This window comes from Salvelinus alpinus, chromosome 2 (genome assembly GCF_045679555.1).
Source record: "Salvelinus alpinus chromosome 2, SLU_Salpinus.1, whole genome shotgun sequence".
NCBI lineage: Eukaryota > Metazoa > Chordata > Actinopteri > Salmoniformes > Salmonidae > Salvelinus > Salvelinus alpinus.
Genome location: NC_092087.1, coordinates 102,119,644 through 102,134,181, shown reverse-complemented (window position 1 = coordinate 102,134,181; position 14,538 = coordinate 102,119,644). Strand labels below are relative to the sequence as shown.

The 14,538-nt window shown below is 41.1% G+C and overlaps 2 protein-coding genes across 2 annotated transcripts in view; one reads left to right on the top strand and one right to left on the bottom strand.

The window, feature by feature from the left end:
- Positions 1-14,538, bottom strand: part of LOC139546449 (piggyBac transposable element-derived protein 4-like) — a 252,812-nt gene that overhangs the window by 57,766 nt on the left and 180,508 nt on the right. The window lies entirely within an intron of this gene.
- The window catches only part of LOC139552019 (zinc finger protein 721-like), a 106,506-nt gene that overhangs the window by 41,442 nt on the left and 50,526 nt on the right, over positions 1-14,538 (top strand). The window contains 1 exon segment of the mRNA XM_071363356.1: positions 6,065-6,242. Coding sequence (XP_071219457.1) covers positions 6,065-6,242 — 178 coding nt within the window.

Below are 14,538 nucleotides of genomic sequence, written 5' to 3'. Positions count from 1 at the left end.
GTTAAATTGGTTTCCATCACATTTTCAACTCTCCTGATGGTTTTAAAAACTTGTGTAAAATAGAAAACATGCTCTTGTCCCGTGCACTGTAGTCAGCAGCTCACATATACAGTGATGGTAGGCTACCTACATGATGAGATTATTATGGATGAGAGAGATATTATTTTATTTGTCAAATGGCAGCCAAGCATCAATCATCATGTCACCAGAATAAGACCATCAAAATGTATTGGAAAGGAGCATCAAGCTCATCACATGCAGTTTCACCACCCTGTGAAGTTCATAACTTATTTTGTCTGTAGCCTAATAAACTGCATGGTTTCCCAAGTCGTAGAGGGAGGACCACACAACATATCATCACGTGACTCCAAGTTAAATAAGATGTGATGGTTAGTATATAAATATTTGTGGATAAATGAGTTTCCACCGCCATTTCTTGCTCATACATTTTTACTGACACAAAAAGACCCCACCATGTCAAACAAACTAACAAATTGTCTATCTGCATTAATAAAAGTGTACAGGCATGAAGCCTGATTTGGAATGTCTGAGTAGTTCTATCTGATGTCATAATACACCCCTCGGATAATCAAGTGATATTTGGAATGTCTGAGTAGTTCTATCTGATGTCATAATACACTCCTCTGATAATCAAGTGATATTTAGAATGTCTGAGTAGTTCTATCTGATGTCATAATACACCCCTCTGATAATCAAGTGATATTTAGAATGTCTGAGTAGTTCTATCTGATGTCATAATACACTCTGATAGTGATCCATTTGCTCCATTGTTTCCATGTCAGTCTGATGATTTATATCTGACAGAGGGGCTTTAAAGGAATAGTATGGTCACATTTACAGGTTGTGGCTCAGTATTCTTAGTATGATGTGAAAAAAGAACAATCAACTATTTATTGATAATGTATATTCCTATTCAGCTTCTACATCTGCATAGAGGCAAACCGTATCTTAAAGTTGATTAAATATATATATATATATAAATTGTACACTTTTATTTTCACAATTTGAATTATTATTCATCAAAAACTATACCAACAATACACTGCAGCTTTGACATCAAGAAGAGATTTGGCTGATGGGTGGTGGTGCTACTATATAGGTAAGGCTGTCCAATATGAATGTTCAATACACACAATAGGTTGATCAGTAGCCAGATAGCTAGCTGCTACAGTCCAATATGAATGTTCAATACACACAATAGGTTGATCAGTAGCCAGTTAGCTAGCTGCTACAGTCCAATATGAATGTTCATTACACACAATAGGTTGACTGTTGACCAATATGAATGTTCATAATGAGGAAAAAATAAAGGTGGGCTCTCCTGTCAACATGGGGCTCCTGCTGCAGGTAGTCTAGCGGTTACTAGTGTTGGACCAGTAACCGAAAGATCTCTGGTTTGAATCCCAAAGACAACTAGGTGAAAAATCTGTCAATTTGCCCTTGAGGACAGCAGCAGCAGGAGCCTCATGTTTCTCCCATTCTTCTCTGCAGATCCTCTCAAACTCTGTCAGGTTGGATGGGGAGTGTCACTACAAAGCTATTTTCAGGTCTCTCCAGAGATGTTAAATCGGGTTCAAATCCGGGCTCTGGCTGGGCCCCTCAAGGATATTCAGAGATATCTCCCAAAGCCACTCCTGCATTGTCTTGGCTTTGTGCGTAGGGTCGTTGTCCTATTGGAAGGTTAACCTTTGCCCCAGTCTGAGGTCCTGAGTGCTCTGGAGCAAGTTTTCTGAAATTGTCTCTCTGTATTTTGCTCCGTTCATCTTTCCCTCGATCTTGACGAGTCTCCCAGTCCATGCCGCTGAAAAACATCCCCACCGCATGATGCTGCCAACCCCATGCTTCACCGTAGGAATGGTGCCAGGTTTCCTCCAGACGTAACCCTTGGCATTCATCAGACCAGAGAATTTTGTTACTCATGGTCTGATAGTCCTTTAGGTGCCTTTTGGCAAACTCCAAGCTGGCTTTCATGTGCCTTTTACTGAGGAGTGGCTTCCGTCTGGAAACTCTACCATAACGTCCTGCTTGGTGGAGTGATGCAGAGATGGTTGTCCTTCTGGAAGGTTCTCCCATCTCCACAGAGGAGCTCTGTCAGAGTGACCATTGGGTTCTTGGTCACCTCCCTGACCAAGGCCCTTCTCCCCCGATTGTTCAGTTTGGCCGGGCAGCCAACAGTAGGAAGGGTTTTGGTGGTTTCAAACTTCTTCCTTTTAAGACGATGGGGACCTTCAATGCTGCAGAAATGTTTTGGTCCACTTCCCCAGATCTATGCCGTGACACAATCCTGTCTCGAAAGGAGTATGTCACATCAAATACAGGCTACTTAAAGTTCTTGAGAGAACACACATATGCTCGTACACTTGTCTCATTTTTACAAAAATAGAATTGTGCTTTTGGTCATGCAATATTTTCTTCATATATATATGTACACTGATCATACCAAACATTTGGAGAGAAATAAACGTCCTAATATGGACTAGGAACCTCCTCCTTTTCCCTCAGAAGAGCCTCAATTTGTCGGGGCATGAACTCTTCAAAGTGTCCAAAGCGTTCCACAGGGATGCTGACTCCATGTTGACTCCAATGCTTCCCACAATTGTGTCATGTTGGCTGGATGTCCTTTGGGTGCAGTGGAGGCTGCTCAGAGAAGGATGGTCTTCCCCTTCCTCCTCTGAGAAGCCTCCACTGCACCCAAAGGACATCGAGCCAACATGACATAATTGTGGGAAGGGATTTTCAGTGAGTTTCAGAAGAAAATAAATTGGTAAAACATTAAAATAAAATAATTTTTGGATAAAACTATACTACATATAATCACATCACCAAATAATTGAATAAAACATATATTTTGCGTCCTCCTCTGGGTACATTGACTTCAATACAAAACCTAGGAGGCTCATGGTTCTCAAGCCCTTCCATAGACTTAAACAGTAATTATGACAACTTCCGGAGGACATCCTCCAACCTATCAGAGCTCTTTTAGCATGAACCTTCTCCGCTGTGCAATGTGGTTTTCCGAGCTGGTCATGGGTGCACCTCAACCCCGCTCAAGGTACTAAACGATATCATAACCGCCATCGAGAAGAGACAATACTGTGCAGCCGTATTCATGGGTTGGCACCCCCCATTGGGTTGTGCCATGGCGAAGATCTTTGTGGGCTATACTCGGCCTTGTCTCAGGATGGTAAGTTGGTGGTTGAAGATATCCCTCTAGTGGTGTGGGGGCTGTGCTTTGGCAAAGTGGGTGGGGTTATATCCTGCCTGTTTGGCCCTGTCCGGGGGTATCATCGGATGGGGCCACAGTGTCTCCTGACCCCTCCTGTCTCAGCCTCCAGTATTTATGCTGCAGTAGTTTATGTGTCGGGGGGCTGGCGTCAGTCTGTTATATCTAGAGTATTTCTCCTGTCTTATCCGGTGTCCTGTGTGAATTTAAGTATGCTCTCTCGAATTCTCTCTTTCTTTCTTTCTCTCTCTCGGAGGACCTGAGCCCTAGGACCATGCCTCAGGACTACCTGGCATGATGACTCCTTGCTGTCTTTCAACTCTCTAGAGACAAACGTTTCTTAAACAGAAAAAAACAGGATAAACATACCTGAATTTGTCAAATAAAATCAAACTTTATTTGTCAAATGCGCCGAATACAACAAGTGTAGACCTTACAGTGAATTGCTTACTTACAAGCCCTTAACTAACAGTACGGTTCAAGAAGAGTTAAGAAAATGAGCAAATGACCAAAAGTAAAAAATAATAAAAAGTAACACAATAAAATAACAATAACAAGGCTATATACAGGGGGTACTGGTACCGAGTCAATGTGCGGGGGTACAGGTTAGTTGAGGTAATTTGTACATGTAGGTAGGGGTGAAGTGACATTTCATAGATAATAAACAGCAAGTAGCAGCAGTGTACAAAACAAATGGAGGTGGGGTCAATGTAAATTGACCAGGTGGCCATTTGATTAATTGTTCAGCAGTCTTATGGCTTGGGGGTAGAAGCTGTTAAGGAGCCTTTTGGTTCTCGACTTGGTGCTCCGGTACCGCTTGACGTGCGGGAGCAGAGAAAACAGTCTATTTTTGGGGCTTTCTTTATATAGGTCCTGGATGGAAGGAAGCTTGGCCCCAGTGATGTTCACTACCCTCTGTAGTGCATTACGGTCAGATGCCGAGCAGTTGCCATACCAGGCGGTGATGCAACCGGTCAGGATGCTCTCGATGGTGCAGCTGTAGAACTTTTTGAGGATCTGGGGACCCATGCCAAATCTTTTCAGTCTCCCGAGGTGGAAAACTTGTTGTCGTGAAGAGAAACCTATTGCTGTTACATTGAACAGGGTGAATGGAATATGAATGACAGTCATCCAATATGCTGTAATAGAATTAAGGCCATGCTCATGAAAAAACAAATCGTTCTGCCTCATCTTAAACACCACTGTTTGGGTGTTGGATGATTCTTGATACACATGGGAAATGGTTGAGCTGGAAAACCCCAGCAGCGTTGCAGTTCTTGACACAAACCGGCGCCTGGGACCTACTACCATACCCTGTTTAAAGGCTCTTAACTATTTTGTCTTCCCCATTCACCCTCTGAATGGCACACATACACAATCCATGTCTCATTTGTCTCAAGGCCTAAAATGCCTTACAGGATGATTTGTGTCTTAAAGAGCGTAGCTTTAAGGAAATAGTACCGTCACATCTAGATAAAAACTAATGTGAAAAATGAATAGAAGTATGTATTCATCATTTACAATATATCAGCTTATTGTTAAATTATTATGACGTTTTTTTCCAATACAGAAAGTGTAGTAACTATTGTTTCCAAACTGCGTTACCCACTCCAGCCAGCAGATGGCGATATGCATCTTTCAGGTGATGCTTCTTGCGTGGAGTGTAATTTACTGGACGGGACACTTCTTCAGGAACAACAACGCGGCTACTCTTTCAACCGCCTCGGTAGCTTGCTAGCCAACATAAAACTGAAAGATTGACGCTTTAGACCATGTTAATGTACATTAGCTAATCACAGTGTTGTAAACGCAGTTCTGTTGACGTATCAACTGGTTAACTTTAACCTAATTTGCTTGTTCAATTTGCAAAGTTGTTAAACATTGATACTGAGCCTAGCGTTAGGCTAGTCGCTAATTCTAACATCCCAGACCATGAGCTCACTAAACTACTCATCCCCCGTTAAAGAAGAGGTCTGCTGTATGCAGAATGAAGCTCTGAGGCTGAACATTGTCGTGAAAGAAGAAGAGGATGTTATAGAGGAAACAGAGGAAGAACCTTTCAGAGAGGAAGAGGATGCTATCTCAATAAAGGTGAAGGAGGAAGACGTCTTGGGAGTGAAAGAGGAGGAGACAGAATATCAGATTAACACCAGTGAGTACTGTCTTAAAAACCGAGTCACACACTATGCCGTTGTTGAACTAATGTGGGGGGTTTTAAGGGCCATTCTACTGAACTTCTACACTTGAATATGTTGTTCAGTACTGTAGGAATTGTTAAAGGGGCCATCTGCCTTTGTTAGTTTTAATCTGCCATTGGTACATATATTTTGGGGACTTTTAAAATAGATTTATTAAATTATCCATGTAATTTATCCATGTAACTAGTATAACAGGCTTTTAAAATGCAATGTTGGAGCATAATTTATACTTAAAATATCAAAGGGATGCAAAAGGAACCCATTTAGTGGAACGACCCTTTAACATTTGCATTTTAGGCTGTTTAGAGAGATTAATGCCTCTTGTAAGACCCTATGATTATAATAGACGGTCGTAAAGTTCACTATCTGTTTGATGTTCTCATTCACACAGGAGAGAGACATGACTATTGTGGATCCTCTGGGGAGCATCAACAACATCCTGATGCTGACGAGGCAGAGAAGAGTCTCTCCAGATCAGACCACCAGATGGTACAGCTTGGTCTGGTCTAGCATACAGCTTGCTCTATCTGGGGCTGGGCTGGGTTTCTGTAAAGCACTTTATGACAACAGTGACATCAGCATCCATAATGATGTTTCTGTGTCCCCTCTTTATGGTTACCAGGACAACGCTAGCCCTTCCTCCCTCCTGGAGTCCCTGTTTCGTGCATCTCCCGGTAGCACCTTACTGCTGGGTATGAAGAGGTTGTCTGTGCTGCTGGTGGACTGCAGGAAAACAACGGGGCTGAGTGGAACTGTGAGAGGAGGAGAAGAGAAGAAAGGATCAGATTTGACACATAAAAGTAAGTGCTGTAGTTTAGTTTGAACAAATAAAATAGTAAGTGCTGTAGTTTAGTTTGAACAAATAAAATAGATCTGCCCACTGGTATCTGTTACCAGGACAACCAGCAGAGTTCTGTTAGTTGACAGGAAGATGGACTGGTATCTGTTACCAGGACAACCAGCAGAGTTCTGTTAGTTGACAGGAAGATAGACTGGTGGATATGGATGTTATGAATATCATAACACTGAAAAAGGATTCTGCCAATGAAAAGAGAGAAACCAATAGACCATATAAAACCTTGATGAAAGTTAGCCTTAGAGAGAAAGTTCTAAGATGAAAGTTAGCTTTAGAAAGTTAATAGATGATCCAATGTAAGGTGCTCGTTTTTCAAAAACATTTTCTCAAAACATTATGGATGTTACATTGTCTGTCCCAGTCAACCCCCCTATCTTTACAAGACTGTAGAACAGGAAAACTAAACTCCAGACACTGGTAATTAATTAACTAATACTGGAGGAAAGCTGTGATCAGGCTGCCCACTCAAGAGAAAGCTTCAAACTGTTACCAGTGCCTACAACCTGGTTCAGGTTATCAATCAACCTACCAAGGTAGTTACAAACAGTACAGAAATGTAATCATCAACATGTTTTGATCATATCTTTACTAATGCTGCAGAAATGTGTTTGAAAGCAGTTTCCAGATCCATCAGATGTAGTGATCACAATATAGTAGCCATGTCTAGGAAAACCACAGTTCCAAAGGCTGTGCCTAATATTGTGTAAAAGAGGTCATACAATCTTTTGTAGTGATTCCTATGTTGTCGATGTAAATAATATTTTTTTATGAAACAAAGATAAATGACATGAAGAATGATTGTAAAAATCTTTGGAGCACCTTCAATTCAATTTTGGTTAAAAAAAATCAACAATGACATGTCACCGGTGTTTAATTTCTATTTTAACTTTATTTAACTAGGCAAGTCAGTTCAGAGCCTTGGTACAGTGGGTTAACTGCCTTGTTCAGGGGCAGAACAACAGAGTTTTACCTTGTCAGCTCGGGGATTCGATCCAGCAACCTTTTGGTTACTGGCCTAACGCTCTAACCACTAGGCTACCTGCCGCCCCAGAGCTACCTGTCTAACAGAACACAGAGAGTGTTCTTTAATGGAAGCCTGTACAACAAAATCAAGGTAGAATCAGGAATTCCACAGGGCAGCTGTTTGGCACCTACTTGTTTCAATCTTTGCCATTGACATTTGAGTAAAGCCAGTGTGTCTATGTATGCGGATGACTCAACACTGTACACGTCAGCTACCACAGCAACACTTAAAGAGCTGCAGTGAGTTCCAGAATGGGTGGCAAGGAATAGTTAGTTAGTCCTAAATATTTCAGATTACCCTAAATTACATGGCCTACTATGCTAATTCTGTAGCGGTATTGTTAGAGGGGGGTAAAGATAAAGATTTTGTTGGTGCGCAAGGCAGGTATTAACCCTAGTTATTAAAGTTAGTTTTTACCTATTATAACATTATTATTATTATTAAATATTATTCAAACCGAAAGGATGAGAGTAGAATAGATGGATTAGCACTTCCAGACATATTCTAAACATGATGGAGTCATAAAGGAGGACTGTAGCATCTAATGATGAAACATTATGGAGTCTTAAAGGAGGACTGTAGCATCTAATGATGAAACATTATGGAGTCTTAAAGGAGGACTGTAGCATCTAATGATGAAACATTATGGAGTCTTAAAGGAGGACTGTAGCATCTAATGATGAAACATTATGGAGTCTTACAGGAGGACTGTAGCATCTAATGATGAAACATTATGGAGTCTTACAGGAGGACTGTAGCATCTAATGATGAAACATTATGGAGTCTTAAAGGAGGACTGTAGCATCTAATGATGAAACATTATGGAGTCTTAAAGGAGGACTGTAGCTTCTAATGATGAAACATGATGGAGTCTTAACTTCTTATGGCTAGTGGAACCCCCTCGACAACATTCCACTGAAAAGGCAGGGCGCTAAATTCAAAAATATTTTTTAGAAATATGTAACTTTTATGCATTCACAAGTGCAATACACCAAATTAAAGCTTAACTTCTTGTTAATCTACCCATCTTGTCCGATTTCAAAAAAGCTTTACAGCGATAGCACACCATATAATTATGTTAGGTCAGAGCCTAGTCACAAAAACACACAGCCATTTTCCAGCCAAAGAGAGGAGTCACAAAAAGCAGAAATATAGATTAAATTAAATTTATCACTAACCTTTGATCTTCATCTGATAGCACTTATAGGACTTCATGTTACACAATACATGTATGTTTTGTTCGATAAAGTTCATATTTATATCCAAAAATCTCAGTTTACATTGGCGCTTTATGGTCAGTAATGTTGTGCATCGAAAACATCCGGCAAATTTTCAGGGGCACATCATTTTACAGAAATACTCATAATAAACTTATAAAAGTTGATACAAGTATTATGCACAGAATTATAGATATACTTCTCCTTAATGCAACCGCTGTGTCAGATTTCAAAAAAGCTTTACGGAAAAAGCAAACCATGCAATAAACCGAGTACGGCGCTCAGACACAAGCCATGCAGATACCCGCCATGTTGTTGAGTCAGAAATAGCGTTTTAAAAATTCACTTACCTTTGATGATCTTCATCAGAATGCACTCCCAGGAATCCCAGTTCCACAATAAATATTTGTTTTGTTTGATAAAGTCCAACATTTATGTCCAAATACCTCCTTTTGTTAGCGCGTTTGGTAAACAAGTCCAAACTCACGAGGCGCGGGCAAGTCCATGCGAAAGTTCCGATGAAAAGGTCAAACATTTATATTACAGTTCGTAGAAACATGTCAAACGATGTATAGTATCAATCTTTAGGATGTTTATAACATAAATCTTCAATAATGTTCCAACCAGAGAATTCCTTTGTCTTTAGAATTGCAATGGAACGCAGGTCGCTCTCACGTGTAAGCGCGTGATCAGCTCATGCCACTCTGGCAGACCTCTGGTTGAAACAGCTCTCATTCCCCCCTCCTTCACAGTAGAAGCTTCAAACAATGTTCTAAGACTGTTGACATCTAGTGGAAGCCTTAGGAAGTGCAATATGACCCCATAGACACTGTACATTCGATAGGCAATGAGTTGAAAACTACAAACCTCAGATTTCCCACTTCCTGGCTGGATTTTTCTCAGGTTTTCCTGCCATTTGAGTTCTGTTATACTCACAGACATAATTCAAACAGTTTTAGAAACGTCAGAGTGTTTTCTCTCCAATACTACTAATATGCATATATTAGCTTCTGGGCCTGAGTAGCAGGAAGTTTACTCTGGGCACGCTTTTCCTCCGAATGTGAAAATGCTGCCCCCTTATCCCAAACAGGTTAAGTACTGCAGTGCATCTCCTCCTCATGGACTGCACCAGATTTGGCAGTACTTGCTGTGAGATGTTACCCCACTCTTCCACCAAGGCACCTGCAAGTTCCCGGACATTTCTGGGAGGAATGGCCCTAGCTCTCACCCTGCGATCCAACAGGTCCCAGACGTGCTCAATGGGATTGAGATCCGGGCTCTTCGCTGGCCATGGCAGAACACTAACATTCCTGTCTTGCAGGAAATCACGCACAGAAGGAGCAGTATGGCTGGTGGCATTGTCATGCTGGAGGGTCATGTCAGGATGACCCTGCAGGAAGGGTACCACATGAGGGAGGAGGATGTCTTCCCTGTAACGCACACCATTGAGATTGCCTGCAATAACAACAAGCTCAGTCTGATGATGCTGTGACACACCGCCCCAGACCATGACGGCCCCTCCACCTACAAATCGATCCCGCTCCAAAGTGCAGGCCTCGGTGTAACGCTCATTCCTTCGACGATAAACGCGAATCCGACCATAAACGCGAATCCGACCATCACCCCTGGGGATAAATCCGCGACTTGTCAGTTAAAAGCACTTTTTGCCATTCCTGTCTGGTCCAGTGACTGTGGGTTTGTGCCCAGAGACGACGTTGTTGCCGGTGATGTCTGGTGAGGACCTGCCTTTCAACAGGCCTACAAGCCCTTAGTCCAGCCTCTCTCATTCAATTGCGGACAGTCTGAGCTAGAGGTCGACCGATTAATCGGAATGGCCGATTAATTAAGGCCGATTTCAAGTTTTCATAATCGGAAATCGGTATTTTTGGGCGCCAATTTGCCTTATTATTATTATTAATATTATTATTATTATTATTTTTATACCTTTAATTAACTAGGCAAGTCAGTTAAGAACACATTCTTATTTTCAATGACGGCCTAGGAACAGTGGGTTAACTGTCTTGTTCAGGGGCAGAACGACAGATTTTCACCTTGTCAGCCCGGGGGATCCAATCTTGCAACCTGACAGTTAACTAGTCCAACGCAATAACGACCTGCCTCTCTCTCGTTCCACTCCACAAGGAGCCTGTTAAGCAAATGCAGTAAGCCAAGGTAAGATGCTAGCTAGCTTGAAACTTATCTTATAAAAAACAATCAATCATAACCACTAGTTAACTACACATGGTTGATGATATTACTAGGTATTATCTAGCGTGTCCTGCGTTGCATATAATCTGACTGAGCATACAAGCATACAAGTATCTAAGTATCTGACTGAGCGGTGGTAGGCAGAAGCAGGCGCGTAAACATTCATTCAAAAAGCACTTTTGTGCGTTTTGCCAGCAGCTCTTCGTTGTGCTTCAAGCATTGCGCTGTTTATGAAGCCTATCAACTCCCGAGATGAGGCTGGTGTAACCGAAGTGAAATGGCTAGCTAGTTAGCGCCACTCGCTCTGAGCCTTCTAGTAGTTGTTTCCCTTGTTCTGCATGGGTAGCGCTGCTTCGATGGTGGATGTTGTCGTTGTGTTGCTGGTTCGAGCCCAGGGAGGAGCGAGGAGAGGGACAGAAGCTATACTGTTACACTTGCAATACTAAAGTGCCTATAAGAACATCCAATAGTCAAAGGTTAATGAAATACAAATGGTATAGAGGGAAATAGTCCTATAATTCCTATAATAACTACAACCTAAAACTTCTTACCTGGGAATATTGAAGACTCATGTTAAAGGGAACCACCAGCTTTCATATGTTCTCATGTTTTGAGCAAGGAACTGAAACGTTAGCTTTCTTACATAGCACATATTGCACTTTTACTTTCTTCTCCAACACTTTGTTTTTGCATAATTTAAACCAAATTGAACATGTTTCATTATTTACTTGAGGCTAAATTGATTTTATTGATGTATTATATTAAGTTAAAATAAGTGTTCCTTCAGTATTGTTGTAATTTTCATTATTACAAATAAATAAATAAAAATCGTCCGATTAATCGGTATCGGCTTTTTTGGTCCTCCAATAATCGGTATCGGCGTTGAAAAATCATAATCGGTCGACCTCTAGTCTGAGCACCGATGGAGGGATTGTGCGTTCCTGGTGTAACTTGGGCAGTTGTTGTTGCCATCCTGTACCTGTAGGTGTGATGTTCGGATGTACCGATCCTGTGCAGGTGTTGTTACACGTGGTCTGCCACTGCGAGGACGATAAGCTGTCCGTCCTGTCTCCCTGTAGCGCTGTCTTAGGCATCTCACAGTACGGACATTGCAATTTATTACCCTGGCCACATCTGCAGTCCTCATGCCTCCTTGCAGAATGCCTAAGGCACGTTCACGCAGATGAGCAGGGAGGGTCCCTGGGCATCTTTTTTTCTGGTGTTTTTCAGAGTCAGTAGAAAGGCCTCTTTAGAGTCCTAAGATTTCATAACTGTGACCTTAATTGCCTACCGTTGTTGTTTGTGTCTTAATGACCGTTCCACAGGTGCATGTTCATTAATTGTTCATGGTTCATTGAACAAGCATGGGAAACAGTGTTTCAACCCTTTACAATGAAGCATCCAGCAATGTCATGAGTCACGTTTTGCAGCTGTTTCAGTACAGCACTACAGGGAGAGAGAAAACTCCACTGGACTAGTTTCAATGTATGTATGGAATCACTTCAGGAGTGACTAAGGAGTTTCTGGATTTTGGGTAAACTTCTCCTTTAACCTCACTAGGGTAGGGGGCAGCATTCTTTAAATTCTTTACTTTAAAGCTAAACTTCTCCTTTAAAGCATCAGACTCCATAGTAATTCACCATTAGAAGCTACAGGCCTCCTTTAAGACTCCATGATGTTTAATCATTAGATGCTACAGTCCTCCTTTAATGCAGCTGGTGGCCACACCAGATACTGACTTACTTTTTATTTTTACCCCCCCCCACTTTGTTCAGGGACACATTATTCAATTTCAGTTAGTCACATGTCTGTGGAACTTGTTCAGTTTATGTCTGTTATTGAATCTTGTTATGTTCCAACAAATATTTACACGTTAAGTTTGCTGAAAATAAAAGCAGTTGACAGTGAGAGGACGTTTCTTTTTTTTTGCTGAGTTTAGATTGACGAGGGGGGGAAAACAATTGAATCAATTTTAGAATAATGCTGAAATGTAACAAAATTTGGAAAAGGTGATGGGGTCTGAATACTTAAAACCTCTCTGGGATATGTGGGACGCTAGCCTCCCACCTGGCCAAAAGCCAGTAAAAATGCAGTGTGCCAAATTCAACTAAAATACTATAAATATCAAACTTTCATTAAATCACACATGCAATATAGCAAATTAAAGCTACACTTGTTGTGAATCCAGCCAACATGTCAGATTTCAAATAGGCTTTTCGGCGAAAGCAAACGATGCTATTATCTGAGGATAGCACCATAGTAAACAAAGAGAGAGAAGCATATTTCAACCCTGCAGGCGTGACACAAAACGCAGATATAGAAATATAATTCATGCCTTACCTTTGACGAGCTTCTTTTGTTGGCACTCCAATATGTCCCATAAACATCACAAATGGTCCTTTTGTTCGATTAATTCCGTCGATATATATCCAAAATGTCCATTTATTTGGCACGTTTGATCCATAAAAACACCGGTTCCAACTTGCGCAACGTGACTACAAAGTATCTCAAAAGTTACCTGTAAACTTTTCCAAAACATTTCAAACTACTTTTGTAATACAACTTTAGGTATTTTTTTACGTAAATAATTGATCAAATTGAAGACGGGATGATCTGTGTTCAATACAGGAGGAAAACAAACTGTAGCTAGCTTTCTGGTCACTCGCCTCTATCTAACAGTACACTTCAAGTTACCCTCGTTCTGGATGGCCGTACTTCTTCATTACACAAAGGAAAAACCTCAACCATTTTCTAAAGACTGTTGACATCCAGTGGAAGCGGTAGGAAGTGCAAGAAGATCCCTTAGAAATCTGGATTCACAATGAAAAATAATTGAAAAGAGTGACCTAAAAAAAAAATCTGAATGGTTTGTCCTCTGGGTTTCGCGTTCTAAATAAGTTCTGTTATACTCACAGACATGATTCAAACCGTCGTAGAAACTTCAGAGTGTTTTCTATCCAAATCTACTAATAATATGCACATCTTATCTTCTGGGGATGAGCAGCTGGCAGTTGAATTTGGATATGCTTTTCATCCAAACGTGAAAATGCTGACCCCTATCCTAGAGAAGTTTTTAACGAATGCACTGTGTGTGTGTATACTGAACCAAAATATAAACAACGATTTACAGTTTATATGAGTCAGTGATTGTAAATAAATAACTGAGGCCCTAATCTATGGATTTTACATAACTGGGCAGACGCCCACCCATTGGCTGGGCCTGGCTCCGCAATCAGAATTAGTTTTTCCCCACAAAAGGGCTTCGTTACAAAGAGAAATACAACTCGGGTGGCTGGTCTCAGACGATGTGGAGGTCCTGGCCTGTTGTCGTTACATGTGGTCTGTGGTTGTGAGGCCAGTTGGATGTACTGCCAAATTCTCTAAAATGACGTTGGAGGCAGCTTCTGGTAGAGAATTTAACATTCAATTATCTGGTAACAGCTCCAGTGGATATTCCTGCAGTCAGCATGCCAATTGCACGCTCCCTCAAAACTAGAGACATCTGTGGCATTGTGTTGAACTGCACATTTTCGTGGCCTTTTATTCTCCCCAGCACAAGGTGCACCTGTGTAATGATCATGCTGTTTAATCAGCTTGATATGCCACACCTGTCAAGAGGATGGATTATCTTGGCAAAGAATAAATGTTAACTAACAGGGATGTTAAAAATTCTGCAATCTGTTTTTTCAGCTCATGAAACATCCAACACTTTACATGTTGCGTTTTATATTTTTGATTATTGTAGTTACTCTCAGTTTTAGGAACATCTTCCCAAATATTTCACTTTATTT